Genomic DNA, 21,451 nt, shown 5'->3' with positions numbered 1-21,451 from the left:
GGACGAAACGAGCACACATATGAACGAGAACGAATTCTTAGCGAGACTTCAACAACATTTCGAAAACTTACGTCCTACGTCAACAAGTCAACATGGCAGGAAGTCGGTGTACGTACCAAGGGACCTACGTTTTTGTACCCATGTTTTTCTGAGGGACGATACGGTGCGATCGCCGCTTAAAGCACCATATGATGGTCCCTATGCGGTACTGGAGCGACATCCGAAGACCTATACGATACGCGTCGGAACTAGGTCGAGAACAGTTTCTGTGGATAGACTGAAGCCGGCTTACGTCCCTATGGAACTGTCGGAGTTGCAGAGGACACATTACAGGCCACGCAAGGTTAAATTTTTGGACCAACTTCCATATGGATCGTACCACAATGCTGGAAGGGGGGTGGTGTAGTGCCACACTCATGGGTTTACGATCTGGCAACGCCGTTATACTTTGACGTTTGACAACTCACTAATACATGTACACAGATTTGAATAAACGACTTTTTCAACAGCGTCAGTAGATTTTCTAGTAGACTATTTTAGTGTGTAAACAGACGCAAATGAATTAACAAATAAAACTTTAGTTTATAGTAAATTAAATTATCGTGTTTTATTGAACGCACTAAAGGGTGAATCTTTTTAACGAGATATTAAACATTTCACCTACCATAAATGTCACTTTAAATGGTTGCCATATCCATCAGAATACTGTAAATTTATTCAATTATCCTAATAGGCTCACAAACTTGCATCCAAGTTAAGACCGTCTGTGGTTGCACAATTTCTCCAACTCCCATTACAAACTAATCACAAATATATTAAAATTTGTTTTCGTTACAGCAAAAATTATAATTTTCAGATATGCCAGAAAGTATGCCACATTTTTGTTAATACAATTTATGCACTGTTTCAAATTTAACGGAAATATAACGATAGCTTGGTGACCCAACTGTCTAAATCCACTTTTAATGAAAATTGAGGTTTTAATATAAACCGTTAGAATAAGTAAAACTACACTGTTTGCGTTACAAGTATGTATTTCGTTTTGGTTATTATACTATGTTATGCAAAAGTCCATTCTGTGTTATGCAAACGTAAAACTACGTCTGCCAACCACGAGTTTGCTATTCGTTTCAGTATACGCTTTTCAGAATATGGGCGATAGTTAGTCCTCTTCCTAAAATCGCTTAAATACGCATAAATATCTTAAAAATATCGTTATCAGGTTGAAATTCGACATAACTAATTCTAATATATATATCGCTTATTTGCTGCAACAACGTCATAACTCAAAATCCGGGTGTTTTGAACTGAGCAACGTGGATTTTAAAAATTATATTTAAATTTTCTTAAATTGTAAAAAAAACATGTATTTTTCTAGATTTTTATTAGAACTACATATTTGTAATTTATTAGCGGGAGTTTTTTGATAATACAAAACACATTTATTTAGATAACTAGCAAAAGTTCCAATATTAGAATATAATAAAAATTTTAAACGGATGTTATTTACAATTGCTTACAAAGAAAAGTTATTTATTAAGCAAATATTTTCTTATTAAACAAAGCAAAGAAAATTACAACATTTTACCGTGCATTTCTCTAAAATAATTAAATTAAAACCGGTTTAATTCAATATTTTACAAATAATATTATTTATAAAAAAATTGCTCATCTACAGAAACACCCCGTCAGCTTAGGTATCAACCAATTGCCTTGGAAACATCTTTCAGTGTCTTGGACTGTCGAGCAGCTCTCATTTGTTTATTTAAAGCACGAAAAATGCTGGCATCCACCTCCGATTCCGAACGACATTTAGCACAAAATTGAGAGGTTACCACGTGCAAAGGACTGCGATAGTAGAAATTCTTGTCCATGTTTAAGCCATTCTTGAGATGGGCCCAAAAATGAAAGAACGTTTCCAAGATCATTATTATCATGGCGGCATAAATGTTGAAAAAGAAAAAGGTGGGCAATAACAATATGCGATAATTGGATTTATTATAACCCAAAATTATGTCCTTAAAATAAAGGAAATAATTATTTTATTTTATATTTTAAAATGTTAAATTTGGTTAATTACATTTGATACTCCCTCCATGTTTATATAGTCATCTCTTTCGTAAAATTTTCTAGGTTTTGTTGCCAGCTGCGCTTTGCCATTTAACACATCCGATTCTTTGCTTATTCTGCCAAATGGCTCCTGATAGATTTCCTCATTTTTACCCAAAATCTCCTTTTCGAATTCTTCGCATGCCGAACCGCGCAATAGTTTTTTTGGAATTTGAAAATGTTTTTGTTTCATATAGCGCACCTTAACTTTACCCATAATGGGTTCACCCGTTTCGGCATCATAACTGGGTTCAGTAACGTTGTCGGCATCTGTCTGTATATAGATTACCTCACCCGTTTCAGAGTTCTGTAACGAAATACATAAATAAATTAATTAAGATTTACATGTGATTTGTTTTAAAAAACAGTTGCTTTCAGTTGCTTTCTTTCTATGACTAAAAATATTTTTGTTTTTATTTTCTAGGCGTTTGAATACTAATGTGTGAAATTGATAATAATTTACACAAATCATTCGGTAAGTCGTATAGTGGTTAATTAAGAGTACAAACATTAAAATATTAGTTAATTTTAAAAATAGGTGAGTCACTGACAATTCTCCTGTGGCACGTATAATATGGCAATGGAAACTTTTCCAAATATTTAATCCAATAAAATCTTATAAAATTCTTTTAGTATTTAATTAAATTTGTCTCTACTTTTATTTACTTATATTAAGAAAAAACAAGTAAGAGTGCTATATTCGGCTGTGCCGAATCTTATATACCCTTCACCAAATTATACTTCAAAATAAAAATTTTAAATATTTTTAGATAAACAAAATTTATTTTTTTTCCAGTTGTTTTTTTAATTTTTTGGAAAATGAATTGTTATTTTAAATTTTGTTTTTAAAGTTTTTAAATTTAAAATTTAAAAATTTTTTAAATTTTTTTGGTTTTTCAATTTCTTTTTTTTTTGGTGAAAAAAAAAATTTGGGTTAAAAAATATTTTTTTTCGATTTTGACCCATTGTAGGTCCAACATACTATGGTTTTATATACGTTGCAAATGTCTTTGAAATATCTATCATTAGATATCCATATTGTCCATATTAATGGTTGAGGTTGTCCTGGGGGGTAACTCCCTAATTCGATTCGAAAGGAAATCTTTTCGAATTACAATGTATTTAGCACACATTTTCGAACATTTTCGTTTTCGGATTGAGTTACGCAGTATCCCCCCTGGTTTTTCCTCATATTTCAGCCATTTGCGGACCGATTTTGCTGATTTTAAATAGGAAACTTCTCGAAAGAATGTCTGACAGAATTATTGAAGATTTGGATCCCGAAGATATCTGGGGTCTTCAGAAAATTGATTTCAACAGACAGACAGACGGACATGGCTTAATCGACTCCACTATCTATAAAGATCCAGAATATATATACTTTATAGGGTCGGAAAATTATATTGTGGAAAATACAAACGGAATGACAAACTTATATATACTCTTCTTCTTCACAAAGGCGAAGGGTATAAAAATATCATAAATTAAATTCTGAAAATAGAAAACAAAACTAAAATGTTTTTATTATTATGGTATTGAAAAAACAATGGAAACTTAGGTTTCATTTTGACAAAAATGTTCTCGCTCTTAGAGTTTCAGTATTTTGTTGGATATCAATTGTTTATCATTATTACTGTTTCACAGCGACAATGTATTGAAACAATTAAGGATTCAATCGTTTCCTCTGAAATATTTTGCCATTTACTTATAACCGCATCCTTCGAGATATAATTTTGAGTCCGTATTTTGTGATTTACAATTGAGATCTGGCGATTGGGTAAGCCACCTCTAAATACGTATCTCATAGGATTGTAACCACTCGGTTACAACCCTAGAGATGTATTTGGGCGATTCTCGTGTATTTATACCTCAGCATATGGATCTGTATTCGATTACAGTTATACAGGCCTGTCACAGAATTCCATTTCGCTCGAAAGTGTAATTAATTCCGTATTTTGATTTTTCAGAAAAAGTAAAACGAAAATTTCTTTCGGAATGAAACCACTTTCAGTTTTAAAACTGGAATGGATATTTTTTTGTAATTATTTGTTTTTTTTAAATGTTTAAAAAATGTCTATACAAAAAGCTTCACTTTAGTTTTAATATAAAAACGCTGTCAAATTAAAATCAGAAATACGGAATTATTAAATATTTTTGGAATTAACAAATTACACGGAATCTGAAGAACCTACAACGATAGGAATAAAAACTACGGAATTGAAACCATTTTCAACAAAATGTGTGTCTGGCCTGATTATATCTTTTATTATACGAATTGGACCCATACCTTGATCTTAAAAATACTCCCAAACCATGATATTGTTCTTGTCGTTCCCTTCGGATGTCTTAAAAATGTTTTACCATCATTTCCCCTTAAATTGGAAAAGAGTACAGTATTCCACTTTTGTCTCTACCAGTTTAAATGTTCTTTGGCCAATTGTAAGATAAAATGTTTTTCGCGGGGAGATATCAACAAAGACCAGCCTTATTTTCCCTGCGGCTAACAGTTCATGAAATAATTTCCAGTTTTAGATTATTGATAACCTTCCGGGAAGTAATTTTTGGGAATTGCTTAACTCTCTTGCTATTAAATGATTTTGTCTTAGAGTAGTTTTACGACGTCTTCCTCCCAAATGTTGAGTTTTTTCAAAATTTTAATATTTTTTCTTCCGAAATCAAAAACTTGTTTGACTTTTTTTTTTAAATGGGCCCTTTTTTTCTTAAAATAAAGATTAGATACTAAGCGACTAAATAGGTCTTCAAGGAAAATATCTGAGCTTTCTGTTGAGCAAAAAATAAAAAGAGGGCCCATTTCGAAAAAAAAGTCAACAAAGTTTTTGATTTGGCAAAAAAAGTAAAAAATTTTATGTTTTGAGTTACAAAATATTTATTTTGATAGATATCTCACTCGCATCCCACTAAGCGACCGAATAGGTCTTCAAGGAAAAAAACGAAGCTTTATTTTAAGAAAAAAAAGGGACCATTTGAAAATAAATCAAAAATGTTTTTGATTTCGGAAAAAAAAATTTTTATTTTTTTTTTTTTAATATTTTTTTTCGAAAGATTGAAGAAAGAGCTATCTAAACTATTTGGGACACATTTTGCTAAGAACAATAGGTAATAAGTTAAATGGATAAGAAACAAGTAAGAGTACTATATTCGGCCGTGCCGATTCTTAAATACCCTCCACCTAAATATGATGGTATAACAACTGAAATAATATTACAATTGTTAGTAAGACTAGTTTACGCTGAAGATATTTTATTTCAAATGTACAATAAATTGTATCTAATTCAGAAATTTATAATTGAAATTCCTATTAGAACGTATGAAATTTACGTTCTTACGTTTGGATCAACGTTTTTCCTTTTTAACCTCAAGTGAAGAAACAGAGTATAAAAAAGGGTATACAAATATATTTAGACAAATTTCAAGATATTGGGTTGTGGGACTTATGTCGGAGCTATGACCTATTATGATTCGATTGTCATAAAATATTTTAACGTGATTTTTATGTATTTATATGAGAGTTGTGGCCAATTATGGACCAATATTCACAAAATTCAGCATTATGATTTTTTAATCCAAATTACTGATCTGTGTACTATTTTGGTTCAATATATGGAAGCTATGACCTATTATGGGCCTAAGTATTTGAGTGCTATTATTGAACAATTTCATATAAACAACGCCATTAAAAAGAGTGGACCATATATGGTTGCTATGCCGAATTATGGACCAATATTAAAAAAATCTTGTAGTACGATTCTTGGATACAAATTACTGATCGGCATAAAATTTTGATTCAGTAAAGATTATTTTGAATATTTGTTCAGGTTAATGTGTTTTCCGGAAGTGGTTCTTATATGGAGGCTATGACCAATTATGGACCTATCATCGTAAAATTTATGAGGATTTTAGTGATTTTCGGGAGTGGACCTTATATGGAAGCTATGGTCAAATATGGACCGATATTCACAAAATCCTGTAGTATGATTTCTAAATATAAGTTACGAATCTGTGTGAAATTTTGTTTTGATATTGATAATTTTTAGATATTTATGTAGGTTATTGTGTTTTTCGGAAGTGGTCCTTATATGGGAGTTATAACCAATTATCGGCCGATCTTTATAGAATTAGGTACATCGATTTTGTTATATATGCGGATTATTTATGTATAATTTCAACTTGATAGCGACATTTATAAAACATTTATGCTTATTTAAGAGATTTTCGGAAGTGTACTTTATATGGGGGCTATGGTCAAATATGGGCCGATCCACGAAAAATTTTGTAATATAATTTTTTTTACCACGAAACTTATTTTTGCTGAATTTTCTATGGATATTCCTATTCTGTAGGCATTTATAGACCATAGAACCATATTTCGGGAAGAAATTGGTATGGGGGCTAGGAGAAATCATGGACCGATTCTTATAATTTTCACCAGAGTTACTCCTTTTATCATAAAAGTAACGATTGCAAAATTTTATGATATTAGCTGCAATATATTTACAAAAATTACCAAAAATATATGAAAATTACCAATTTTTTTTCAATTTTAATTCATAACTTTGGTTCCACTGTACCGATTTCAATGATTTTCAATACCAAAGTGCTTAGGACAATAATAAACATTTTTCTTGCAACTCGACTTAGAATTTCATAAGGATCAATATAATAAATAAATACTTTGTTGGGTCTCAGACGAATATTTCTCAATGTTACACACGGAATGACAAACTTATATATACCCTCATTAACCACTTATGGGGGTGGAGGGTATAAAAACACCTGATTGGACAAAATGTCAAATTTTGACAACATCTAACTCAGAGAGTTCTCGACCGATCTTGTTGAAAAATTTTGTCTGAATTACTATCCAATAGCACTAACATTGGTGCAAATTTCATACCATCGGAAGACATCGATTTCAAAAGTTGTTTCACTATATTAAATATCGGTTTTTTGGTCTCCTCGTTGGAACGATTTTGCTCAGTTTTAGTATCAAATATTTCTGATCAATAAATAATATTTTCGGGAAAATGTCATTCCCTAAGTCCAGCCCTCTAGGCCCTATCGTTATAAAGTTATTACCGGAAGCGGATCTTATGCGGGAGCTATGGCCAATTATGGACTGATCGTCACAAAATCCAGTATTATAATTTTCGAAATCGATATTTATACGATTTATGTAGATTAATGTGGTTTTTTGAAAGATGCCCTTCTTAGTCTTCTTAGTCTAAAAGTTTCCATTACACATTCTATAAATTAATAAGTGGTTTTAGTTTCCTGATTCTAAATTCGAATTTGTGCTAATTGCATGTATTGTATTTTAATCATCTCCTAGGTTAAGACTTATTAAGTCTTTAAGCGAAACAGCTTACAAATAAGTTCTAAATTTATATTAATGTTGTTATTTTATGAGAGTTATAACCTTTTTAACCTCTAATGTTATAAAAAGATAAAATTACATTTCAAAATATGAATTAATAACACGCAATTTTTTTTTTAATTACAATTATTACTTTATTTGTAATAATTTTGAAGTTTTTGAACAAGATATTAGGGTGGAACTCACCATTATCTATAAACAGTTCTTAACGGTTCTTAACAAATATTCAAAACTATTTTCAAAACCAAAATTTTTGAGAAATAATTTTTTTTTAAATTACACAGTGCAACAGTGAAAAAAACACACGATCATGACAGTATAGATTCGACTCTACTACCAAAGGGTAGTAAAACCCTATACTCAGTTTGCCCATTTTGGTGACCGATTTTTTTTTATGGGCCCCCAAAGTTTCTGAAAATCAGTGGGGCCTCTAAAAAAGGTGTCATCAGGTTTTGGTTAACAGCTAATTCAGACTTTGTGCTACGGCTTAACTTTATATGGCAATAATATAGCTAAGAGTCCGCCAAATAAATTTTGTTAAAATTTGTTTCCAAAAAATAGCTTTTTCGTGCACTTTTGTTGAAAAAATATAGGAAGAAAATTTTTTTTTTTACTTTTTTTAGAATAACTTCCAGGGACTCCTAATTTTTCAATAACAATATCCCGCAAAGTTGTAGCTACGGTAAATTTGAATAACTCTCGTGAACATATCAATGCAATCCGAACATACCTAGGTATTCTAAATAGCTGTCAAAAATCACTTTGTAGCTTAAAATTTGTAGTTTTTTACTAATTTTTGACTCTAAAACAATAATTTTTTGTTAAAAATGTATGTTCGAGTGTATACTTCTCTATTGTGCTGGAATAACGAAGAATGGGCAAATCATTATCGGTATGATCCGGGCGCATAACTTTATCCAATCTTGATCATGCAAGACCGGCTTGATGCAAGATATGAAAAAACTTTAAAATTTTTGAAAGTGGGCAAGGTTTGTGGAACTTCTGAAGTGTAAATATAAGCTTTTTATATAAGTTTTTGATATCGGTGGAAACCTTATGACTTAAAGATTGACATTTTAGTGAAATGAATAATTTTGTGACGTCATTTACCTTAAAAACTAATAATATTTTAAAATGGTGATTTTCCATCAAGAAAAATAAAAACTTTGAATTAATGTAAAATTTGAACAGTTACAGACATCACAATAAAATTTGGAAGTAATATAGACCTAAATATTCCTAAGTCAATGGCATCACTAATGTTGCCATTCTTTGTTTTAAACACCGAAATTCCTAAAACGGCGAAAATTTGTTCCAAAAACTAAGTTTTTTTTAGAAAATAGCCCACTTTGACGTTATTTACAGCATGATAGTAAAAACGTTCTGTATGTATATAAACAACATATGGGGCTATACAAATGTGATGAGCTTTTGAGGTTCGGTGTTTTGCGTTTTTAGAATTTTTTACTCAAACCTAATTTTTTTTTTCAAAATTGCCCAAGTTTGGATAGGGCTGGGGGGTACAATGTCCGCTTCAGTTAGTCAAATTTTACCTTATATGTTTTTGCATTAAGTTCTCTTACCAGATCATAAAAAAATTCATATAGTCCCGAAGAAAATTAGTTTTTTATAAAAGAAAAAATATGGGGACTTTTTTGGGAAAAAACTTAAAAAACACACGCATACAAAGTTGAAATATATAAAAAGATGCTTCAACTTTGGATGCGTGTAACTTTTTATAGGGACGAAATAATTGTTATCAGATTTGTTTTATTTTCTTTAGAATTTTATCGCAAATATACGTCATATATAAAAAAACAAATTTCGACCTTTCGTAGGCCCATCAAATTTAAAATACGAAAAAAAGATCGGGCAAAATTTAAAAAAATATTAAACCCAAATATCTCTTGAACTAAAAGAGATAACTACAGATAAAATCATATTTTTTGTAGACCTTCTCAAGGTCTATCTATATTTGAAATTGCAGCTCATTCGGATCATAAATGACTTTTTGGTAATTTTTTTATAAATGTGTGACATTGAAGGTCCACCCACTGATCCCTATTCCGAACACCTCAGCCGAGTAAATAATACAGCACAACATAGAAGTGTGGACTTGATAATACTATTTTTACAAAAAAATCTTTGTTTTAGCGTCAAAAAATAGGAAAAACGAAAATTGTTAAGGTACAAAGTGATCTTTATGTGCTATGTAGAGTGACTAGACACATTCAGAATGCATTGATATGTTCACAAGAGTTATTCAAATTTACCGTAGCTACAACTTTGCGAGATATTGTTATTGAAAAATTAGGAGTCCCTGGAAGTTATTCTAAAAAAAGTAAAAAAAAAAAATTTTCTTCCTATATTTTTTCAACAAAAGTGCACGAAAAAGCTATTTTTTGGAAACAAATTTTAACAAAATTTATTTGGCGGACTCTTAGCTATATTATTGCCATATAAAGTTAAGCCGTAGCACAAAGTCTGAATTAGCTGTTAACCAAAACCTGATGACACCTTTTTTAGAGGCCCCACTGATTTTCAGAAACTTTGGGGGCCCATAAAAAAAAATCGGTCACCAAAATGGGCAAACTGAGTATAGGGTTGTACTACCCTTTGGTAGTAGAGTCGAACCTATACTGTCATGATCTTGTGTTTTTCCAAAAGTCTCCATTTGTTGCATAGTGTTATCAGAAGGTGTGATTGTAACGAGAATTAATTGGTTGGTTTTATGGGAGATACAAACACACACAAAACTGTTTCCAAGAGGGAACTAACCATACAAAAATCACGTCTTCCACCATACAAATTTTTCCATATCAAACATTTCTGGAGAAATTTTCCTTCTCCGATATTCAAAAAATCCAGAAGTTTAATATTTGCATTTATATAACTGATCGAAAACTGAAATTTCAAGCTTTTTAAGAAATAAATACTGCCTTAATGTTACTTCTAATGCATTTGTAATTATTTCAAGTATTTAATTTTATATTTATCAATATAAAATTTTGCTATACAATTAAGTTGTTATATTGTCTATAATGGCCAAAACATTATAAGAAAACAATACAATATTGCAACAATTTTTTTTAAGTACGATACATAAAAACTATTATTTACGACATTTATTGCGATTATTACAGAACAAGTATTGTATTACTTTATTAATAAGTTAATTAATTAATATTTTATATAACAGACAACACTTCAAAGTTATTCAAATGATAAACTCGGAAAAAATCGCGTTCTGTACTTAATTGAAAATTTTAATTTTCTATTTCTATTACAGTACAAGTACTTATACAGTACATACTTTCATACTAATAATAAAAATTAGTAAATGTGTTTTTAATGTTCTTTCCACATTCTTTTATAATTCATTAAAACAATGGAATTTACAAACATTTTAACCACACAATTCTTACTCTTTTTCCAAACTACTCTGCCTAACATAAGCGACACATTTAAACGCAAAAGTAATTTATTTAAGAAGTCGCGTGTTGTCCAATTTTCATAAATTTAAATAAATTAAATTCAACAACCTGTTTCAGCTGGCACGGCACCTAAGGGGCTTTACACTAAACCGTTGATGAGTTTTTGTGGAGACATTGTTTGTTGAATCTGTTGAAAGCTTTTGTGAAATTTTTATTATAATTTTTTTTACCGGTTCAAAATGGCTTAAATTCAATAACAACAACTACAACTTGTTCATAAATATACACGAATGTGGCAAAATAAACAAATGAAAAATATGAAATTATATTGTTATTAATTTTGTTATCATTTAAATCGTTTCTCTGATAAACGGGTATGTCTTTCTTATTTCACCATTTCATTATAAAGTTTCGGTTAAAAAGCATTAATTATGTCTGTGAGAATTGTTAATACAAATTTAAAATTTTTAATTTTCTTGTAATCTAGTTTATAACTTTTGCAGTGGGAGACAAAATTAAGTTATTAAAAATGTATTTTAATCAAATGTAACTTAATAGTGATTTTGTAATTTAGATGACGAAATACTCTATGTTGGTTTGTTTGGCATTGAAAATGTGTGAATATCGATTCATGATTTCACCTAGCCCCCATACAAATGTTCCCCTAGAATACTGTTTGTGGCAATCTTGATAAAATTGTCTACAAATAAGTTCTAAGTATTCTGAAATTATACTGTAAAGTATGGCAAAAATCGAACAACATTTATCCCTATTCCCCTCAAAAAATGAGGGTTCATAATTGCACCTTCCCACCATATCAGGAAAATATTTTATTATCAATAAATTATTTATATATAATGAAAAGGTTTTAATATTATCTCTTGTTGAGACAAATATCTTCGGTCTCGTATACAATGTTTATATGCTTCCGAGACGCGAAATCCCGGGAATTCCGCAAAATTTTCAATCCCGTAATCCCGGGAAATTGTGCGAGAATTCTCGGGAATTATTTTTCTTAGTTTTAGTCATATTTTTTGAACTAGACTTTCTCCAAAACAAATGCATAATATTCATACAACAAGAAAGACCAATAACAAGTTCGTTATTTAAAATATTCCAAAAACTCGTGAATGTTCAAGGCTGTCACAGAATTCTATTCCGATCGAAAGTGGAATTATTTTAGTATTTTTATCCCTTCACCTTCGTGAGAAGGGTATATATAAGTTTGTCATTCCGTTTGTAATTTCCACAATATAATTTTCCGACGCTATAAAGTATATACATATATTCTGGATCCTAATAGATAGCGGAGTCGATTAAGCCATGTCCGTCTGTCTGTCTGTCTGTTGAAATCAATTTTCTGAAGACCCCAGATATTCTTGAATAATTCTGTTAAACATGCTTTCGAGAAGTTTCTTATTTAAAATCAGCAAAATCGGTCCACAAATTGTTGAGATATGAGGAAAAAACCAGGACAACCTCGATTTTTGACCTATATCTGGATTACTAAGTCAGTAATATAAACAATATGGATATCTAATGATAGTCTGCTTTTACACACAGCAAGTTTACTTGAAGCAAGTCTCTTCGATTCCCTTTTAAACTTGCTCGACTGTTTACATACAGCAAGTCAGTGTTCAAGGTAATTTAATCAAAACCTAATAGACGCCATAGTGAAAATGAGAAAACAAAAGAGAATTGAAGAGACTTGCCAGTACAAGCAAGTGTGTACCCCTCTTCTTTCTTCTTGCCTCTCTCTCCTATAAACTCTAGACTTGCGCAAGAAAACTTGCCCTGTGTAAAAGCAGACATAGATATGTCAAAGACCTTTACAACCACGTATATAAACCATAGTAAGTTGGACCTACAATGGGTCAAAATCGGAAAAAATATTTTTTCCCCAAAAAAAAATTTAAAAAACAAAAAAATTTAAAAAAAAAATTTTAAATTTAAAAAAAAAATTTTAAATTTAAAAAAAAAAATTTAAATTTAAAAAAAAAATTTATAATAACAATGGAAAAAAAATTTTTCCAAAAAATTAAAAACTTAAAGTATATATATATATTTTGAAGTATAATTTGGTGAAGGCTATATAAGATTCGGCACAGCCGAATATAGCTCTTGTTTTTTTCACAAAGAATAAAACGAAAATATTTGGAATAAAACTACCTTCCGTGAAATTGAATTTTGTTTAATATTATTGGGTTTTCTTCAAGTTTTAATTAACATCTTCACTTAATTTTTGATTTACATCACCAATTCAAAATAAAATATTTATTTTTTGCGAATTAATTGGAATCTAATTTAAATTGAAGCCATTCCGATACAAATTTCAAATAGTGAAAGGTTTGTATCCAATTAAATTTTAAAACCAAAGACATTTTTAACGAAGTCTACATTCTTAAAATGTAGACTTCGCGGGAAAAGAAAAACTCTAGAAGTGGGTGACCACATTCCTCTCCAAAATTGTGAAATTTTGAAAAAATCGAAATTGTCGAATTTTGTACCAACGAATCGTCATATGCTGGAGTCCAAGCAGTTATTTTGGCATGGAATCCATATATTACCAGAAAGATGGGAAAAGGTCATAACTGAGAATGGCCAATACTATGAATAAATTTATATTGTACAAATATTTCATAATAATAGCTAAAAATTTGAAAATATCTAGCATTTTAAGTCATACACCAAATAGAAATAATTAAGAGAATTATCTGAAATGAAGTCATTTTAATATAATTTTGTAGATCTACTCCTTTCAAAATTTAAATAATAAATATCTAATAAAACCCCACGCCTTGGTTTCTTTTACAATCTGTGAACACCTATCAAATAGAGACGAACCACCAAAGTCCCTACCCCTATCGTGGAACTAAAATGGAAAAGAAACAATAAAACATAAAAATCAAGCAAGGAAAGGAAGGAGGGATCTTAATGCTGAAAAAAGTAAACAAAGACAATGAACTAAATTGAAACTTCCAAATAAAGATGGACCTCCAAATTCCCTACCACTATAGTGGAATTAAGATGGAAAAAAGTAATAAAACAAGGCCATGTCAGGAAGATACCAGAATGATGACAATCGGTAACGATTTAAAAAACAAGCTACTGAATTGACACTGCCAAGAAGACTGAACAATCCCCAAAGACATCAACACTTGCATGTAGCTTAAAAAGAATAACCTTTGTAGATAAAAGGTCGGTAGGTATAAATCTACGGTAGGTATCTATCTACTAAATAAACTACATGAGATCCGAACTTGACGAAAATTTATGATGTGTCAAAGTTATTGACACGCTACAGTTACTGACAGATTGTAATGCTCTTTTTTCGACGCACATTTGGTGGATAGAGAGAATCGATGTGGCTGATGACAATCGATGGCATAGACAGGGGCTACAATACTATATCGAATACCGTTTGATTCCACAATTAGGATCCACAAGGGGGATCTGTGTTAAACTCTGGTATCCACTCGCAGAGAAAAACAAGTAAGAAAGTATGGTCGGTAAAAGAGCAAAAACATTGGTATACTTTAAGGTGGGTGTTAGACTAATATTTTTGGGCGTTACAAACATCTGCACAAACGCATTATAATCTCCCCACTTGGTGGTGTAGGGTATAAATATAGTTGTGCATGTTAACTGTTACCATTTAAATAGGTTACAAGTTTCTTAACAATATTATAGCCACAGTAATTATTTACATGATTGTGGTAACCATAATATGGTTAATTTACGATTCACATGATTGTATCAACTATATATATGGTTACAGTAAACAAGTATATGTTTGTGACAACCATATTTATGATGAATAATTTTATCATAATATGTTGTTCTCAGATTATGATACCCATAAGCCGAGAGCAACATAATATGGTAAGTCATTCATCATATAAAAGGTTGTCACAAAAATATACTTGTTTATTGTAACCATATACATACATATATGGTTGATACAATCATGTGAATCGTAAATTAACCATATTATGGTTACCACAATCATGTAAATAGTTACTGTGACAATAATATAGTTAAAAAACTTGTAACAATATAGAAATGGTTGCAGTAAACATACACAACTATATTTTTTCTCTGCGTGCAGGGAAACTGTATATGTATACACTGAAGCTTGTGAGATAGGATAGGTCGGTATACACGACAGGCCAGATGATGACGATTATCTGACCTCCACCTTTAAGTTACTTGGGAAACCAACTAATTTGTATAGAAGACGAAGCTATCATCTACTATCATCAGATCCAGTTAAGCTGAGTTTAAGAGATATTTTCGATACAAATTTTTTAAATTTATCATAGGATTATACTTAAAATAAAATTTCTATAAAAATTCATATAACAATTGCTTTCTCGAATTCTGTATAATTCGACCTAGTGATTGATATAAATTCATCTACGAACCCTATTTATTAAAATAGGGAGGTATGACAAATGATGTCATATTTTGTTAAACCCCCTTGTGAAACTACCTTGTAATTTAATGAAATGCTCATAAATAATTTCGGTGTGTTATCAATACCGCCACTTTAATGACGGGTGTATTTATATGAGTGCAATGAAATTTTTAATAAAATATTACAATTTACATATTTATTTGCTATACTTCAGACTACGTCAATATTGTACGTTTATGCATATCTTGTTGAAATGTTTAATTATTATTAGTTGCATTTGTTTGTATTTAACAAACAAAAACATGTACTTAAATAAAAAAATAACAAATTCATACCAGGCTGATGGTATGAATTTGATTAAATAAATAGAAAACTTAAAAATAAATTTTCTAACCTCCATTAAAACGAAGTCTGGTTATGCCTTAACTAATAGTTATACGGTCGGTTAAAATTATTTTTGTATGAAAACTGTCAGTATAACTATTAGTTAAAACATAACCAGACTTCGTGTTACTGGGGGTAATTAGATTTTTTTTTAAACATTTGAAAAGTCATAATTAAATTTGCGCTTAATAAATATATAAAAAAAAAACATAAAACACACTCTCTTGATTATGGATTTTAATATACTTTGTTAAACTAATTGCAGTTTATTGCATTTGCTATTTACATTACCATGGCTGTATTTATATGTAATAATGCAAATATTTATTTTATTATTATCAATATTTATTTACCTGTATTGAATATCCCATTTATGATTTGTTAAAATTGTTTTGTAAAATGAGTAGTATAGTTGTCCGTGTAGTTTTACAGCTAGTTTCAAAAATAAATTTGCAAAAATATGAAGCTCTCAAATTACAAACTAAAATAAAAGAGGCAAAGAGAGTTTTAGACATTAATTAATATTGTTTACATATGGAATATTTTTTGTTTTCAATTTAATATGTACAGTGAGAGACAATTCTGTAGGAATTTTTGTTTAAAATTTTTATTTAAATTAATTTTGAAAAACATTTAAAACTCTTAAAATGCTTTAAAACTAATGAACTGTTTCTGTTTTGAGGGTTTTTCATACAAATATTCTATGTGATTTTTTCTTGTAGTTTACAAAAACCAGGAGAAGATCCTTCGTATTATACAATCATCAGACCTCCAATTAAAAAACTATACTATGTACTGTTAAGCAATGAAAAACAATAAGAATCTTATCCAGCATTCATTATGGCTTGTTTTCACTTTTACTATTTATTGATCTCAAATCTTAATGATTACTTATTTTGTACTTTATTTACTATGTATAGTACTTTAAATTTAAATGTATATATTTTTGTTAATTGTAGTTTTTTATATAGTTAGTAGCTTTTATTAACCATATAAGGCCCTTAAGGGCTCGGTTATGTAATTGAAGAATTAATAAAAAAAAAAAAAAAAAATATAGGGGTACATTGATTTTATTATTCCGTTTGTAACATATCGATATATTCTGGGTCCTCATAAAATTCTAAGGCAATATAGATACATATGTCCGTCCGTCCGTTCCTCTATCTGTTGAAAACACGATAAAATTTTGCACAATTTAGTTCTTAGTACTCTGAAGTTATACTGTAAAGTATGACGAAAATCGGGCAACATTTGTCCCTAGTCCCCGTACAAGATCGCCATCAGAAAATGAGGGGGACCTTCTAATAATTAATATCGTTATTAAATTGGACATAAACAAGTTTTATATGAACCATAATCTTTCTACTAGTTTTCGTGAGGATCGGTCCATGATTGACCCTACCCTTCATATAACCCATATATCAGAAAAATATTTTATTGTTACATATTGATGGTATATAAGATTCGGAACAGCCAAATTATTATTATTTCGATTCTCTGGCGGGAATCGAACCCGCATCCCCCAGATTGATAGTCCAGCTCACTATATTCTGTTTATTGGGGCACCCTTCACACTTCAAATCTGACACACTTTTGCATAAAGTTGTCATATTGACATTCAAAATACATTTTTCGGCAGCAGCACTTATTGAAAGAAATTAATGCAAAATTTCTATGCATTTTCTAAGAATTACTATACCAACTAAAGATTTTGAATTTTTTATACAAATTTGCTCGATTTCTAGAATTTTTTTTAAGAATTTCTGGCAACATTCTTGTGATTAAATACTGGTGGCATTTATACAATTTAGTTTGTGTTGGCTTAAGAACGAAAAATGTAAAAAATAGATACAAGATATCCATGTTTTTATCTAGGTTCCTATTTAAATTTCACCCCAGAATAAAGCTATAACGATTTTAGATGTAAAATATTTTTTTTAAGCCCGATAGTACTTACGAGGGTTAACTGTCAAAGAAACTGTCATACTGCGTTCACTTTCTGACATTTATGAGCAGTATACTCTGGCAAATCATCATGAATAGATTGCCGTTTGAACAACGCTATCAAATTTATTTTGAATCGATTCGCGCAACTTATAGGCGACAGTGATAAGGCATATGGAGTGAGACCGATCTACATCTACCTTTTGTGTGGTTTACATGTTAGTGGCATCATCGAACCTGATTGGTTCAAAAATTAAGCCCGAGCGTAACGGTCAATGGAGATCAATGATTTTTTGCTTGAAAATATGGATGACATTGATCCGGTCGTGATATGGTTTAAAATGGAATTTTCCGATAACTTGATTTAAAACAATTGACCTGTCAATTGGCCTTCAAGGTCGACGTGAGGTCAGTGATTTATGCTGATAAATCATCAACAATTGACGCCTTGCAGGTCAACAATGTTGTTACGGTCAATGGAGATCGATACCTCTCCATGAAAAATGATTTTTTGTTTGAAAATATGAATGAAATTGATCCGGGTGAGATGTGGATTCAACAGGATGGCGCTACGTACCATACGGCGACTGCAACATTCGATTTATTAACATCAAAATTTTGCGATAACTTGATTTCAAGAAATGGACCTGTTAATTGGCCTCCAAGGTCCACGTGAGGTTGATAAACCAGCAACAATTGACGCCTTGGAGACCGACATTGTTTGTGTTATTTGTGACATACGGCCAAAAGCAGGGAAATTGGGTAACGAATTGAAGCCGAGAGACCTTGAAAGACGGTTTAGCATGTCGGAAATGATGCTTGAACGCTGTAACAGAAAATAATTTTTGCACCGAACCATTATTTGCGATGAAAAATGAATCCATTATGATCGTATATGAAGTCCGGCTAAAGCTATGTTTCCGCATACACCGTAATCAGCACCGAAAACGAAATTCCATACATTTGGACAGAAAAAAAGTTCGTTTCAGAAATCGGCAACGAAAATTGGGAACGAAATGGCACCGATCAGTAACTAAAAACCTGTAATTTGGGGCAACCAACTTGAAGTAGGTTGTTTCCGGTGCTGTAGAAAAGAAATTATTTTAACTATTTTAATTATTTTTTTATTTCAAATTTAAAGAAAATCAAAATGAATAACAAATTAATTTTCCTTATTGGAAGAGGAAAAAATAATAGATTTTGTCAAAAATAATGAAATTCCAAAATTAAAAAATAATTTCGTTTCTGTTTTATGCCGTAACGCACCCAACTGAAACGAAAATAATTCAGAAACGAGACGGTGACGAACACCAACGTTTTTCAGTTTCAGTTTTCGTTATCGTTATTACGGTGTATGCGGAAACCCAGCTTAACCAGTCGAAACGACAAAGGGAATAAAATGGTCCTATCTATTATAAGCTGATGAACTTTGGCCTCATGGAACCTGTATCGAAAGCAACTAATTCTTTTGAAGCGAGCATTGGCCGAAAAACGCCCAAAAGGACAGGGCCAGACAGGAAACCGTAATATTCCGTCATGACAACGCTACGACATATGTTGCAATATCTGTTAAAAGCTATTTAGAAAGAAGTGGTTAGGAAGTTTTGCTCCACCCGCCTTATAGTCCAGACGTCCGATTAATATAATTATAATTATCCGTCCGATTACTATTTGTTCCGATCGATGGTGATCTTCAGAACAGAGTATACGAAATTTGATTGATTCATTCTTTGCCTCAAAAGATGAGCAGTTCTTTTGGCTCGGAATTCACATATTGCCAGAAAGATGGGAAAAGGTCATAGCTAACAATGGATAATACTTTGAATAAATTTATATTGTACAAATGTTTCAAAATAAAAGCTAAAAATATGAAAAAATTCCGCATTTTTAAGTCATGCACCTAATATTTGGAAACATTGTCCAATTATGGACACAACTATATAAGGGACACAGTTCTATTCCGAGAGGACAGTATTTGGATGACTAGGTGAAAACATGGATTGATCTGATCTATTTTAAATAGAGCAAATATTTCTGATCAACAATTAATATTTGGGGACATTTTCATCCATGTAAGTCCATCCCTCGTCCGGGCGGACGAAGTGATCTTTTTATTGCAAATTCGGAAAAGTTTCCGTTGAATTGTCAACCATGGCATTTAATTCTGTGGGTGTACGACCAATTTTTCGATAGGTAACAAACTTAATATAAAATCAATATACCCCCCAATTTGTACTTTATAATTATTAAATTTTCATTGTATTACACTTTACTGTATGTATTTTTATGATAACCGACATTTTAGTAATTAATGTTTACTGAAAGTATTTTCAACGGAAATTGATAAAATGAGAAAACATCTATTAGCTCTTAATATGTTAAGTTGTTTAAATTATTCTTTTTATACTTTTGTCGCTCACTGTACAGTTATTAAGTATTTATTTCAATTATTTTTTTAATTTTGTTTTATTAGTTTTTTTGTTTTGTTTTATAAATTTACATAAAAGACACACATCACTTTTTAAATAATACAAAAATGTTTGCAAAAAGTCCCTTTTACGAAACCGGTTATACAACTATAATTTGATTTGCAATTAAAACACACACGAAATAGAAATTTTTATTTTCTAGAATTTAATATGCTATAACAAAACCAAAAAATAAATAATAAAAAGCAGTGTAACAGTGCTTGAACAGAATTTTTAATATCATAAAAATATAAACAAAATTTCGTGTTTTTATTTTAAATATTATCATACGATCGATGTTATATTTTATTATAATTTGCATAAATAATGTATTTCGTTTAATTTAATATTGAAATGAGCACAATATTTTTGTTTCACTGTATGTTTTTTTTTTCATTTCTTTTAATTCGCACCTTTAAATTTCACTCCGCCGCGTTTTTTTTAATTGTCCGTCGTTGCTGTTTTTTGTTTAGATCTACTCGCTCAATATTTTTTGTATTTCATTTCTTTAACACTTTTATAGTATAAATATTGTTATTGAATATTAATAATATTTAGTTAATTTTATTTTTGTTTAAATCTCGTACTTTAACAATCCGTCGTATTAAATCAGCAGCATATCGAAACGAAGCGATGAGAGTAAGTGAATGACTGACTGACTGAATAAAAAATTATTTAATTTTGTTTAGCGGTTTTTGACTTTTTCTTCTTCCCCTTTTCCCCAGTTGTACTATTGTTTTTCTAACATAATTTCTAATCGGCCAGTGTTTTTATCAGCTATTTGTTATATTTCTTTCTCTGTTTGCTTTTAGTTTAGTTCAGCAAAAGCTTTGTTTTAATGAAAGCTTCCAGTAAAGTTGTGTTAAAAGCTGCATATAGACATACATTAAGTAAGAATCATCATCATTCTGCCATAAATATGTTAAGCTTTTTAACCTACTGTAAACTACTATAGAGAAGATATACTTGATATAAAAAGCTTAAAACAACTTTATGTGTAAATAAAAGGAGTTACAAAAATAAAATAAACACATTTTCCTAACACTTAACCCTCTAATGCTTAAGCATGCCTCAAGGCACTTATCGCAAAATGCCAATAAACTTAGAAAGTTTTTTAAAATAATTTAAGTGCGTTTTTTAGCAACTGTAACATTTTACAAAATAATATTGGTTATAGACCCATAAAAGTATATTTATTCTGTGTACTTATAAAATTTTAAGATGATCTAAGTATATCCATCCGTTTGTATGTTAAAGGCATGATAGGACGTGAGGGAAGGACCTAGAGGTATGCAATTTT

General features: G+C 30.4%; 1 protein-coding gene across 2 annotated transcripts; it reads right to left on the bottom strand.

The window, feature by feature from the left end:
• Positions 1–1,367: 1,367 nt before the first annotated feature.
• LOC135953675 (uncharacterized) lies at positions 1,368–20,868 on the bottom strand. 2 transcript variants are annotated; one of them, XM_065503645.1, is made up of 4 exons: positions 20,739–20,868; positions 16,093–16,220; positions 2,081–2,416; positions 1,368–2,018 (listed from the first exon to the last, which is right to left on the bottom strand). In XM_065503645.1, exons 2-4 carry the CDS (start codon positions 16,108–16,110, stop codon positions 1,701–1,703), a joined length of 672 nt encoding a protein of 223 aa, XP_065359717.1. In that variant the 5' UTR covers positions 16,111–16,220; positions 20,739–20,868; the 3' UTR covers positions 1,368–1,700. The 2 variants fall into 2 exon arrangements, with proteins under 2 accessions (XP_065359717.1, XP_065359716.1); XM_065503644.1 differs by having other exon boundaries at positions 20,565–20,794.
• Positions 20,869–21,451: the final 583 nt, after the last annotated feature.

This window comes from Calliphora vicina, chromosome 3 (genome assembly GCF_958450345.1).
Source record: "Calliphora vicina chromosome 3, idCalVici1.1, whole genome shotgun sequence".
Taxonomy (NCBI): domain Eukaryota; kingdom Metazoa; phylum Arthropoda; class Insecta; order Diptera; family Calliphoridae; genus Calliphora; species Calliphora vicina.
The sequence above is the reverse complement of the archived record's forward strand: the minus strand, read 5'-3'. Positions and strand labels throughout refer to the sequence as shown.

Bases quoted from the DNA above. Each gene is read 5' to 3' on its own strand.
- LOC135953675 (XM_065503645.1), bottom strand. The intron at 2,019-2,080 runs GTAATTAACCAA...CTTTATTTTAAG, and splicing joins ACATGGAGGGAGTATCAAAT to GACATAATTTTGGGTTATAA.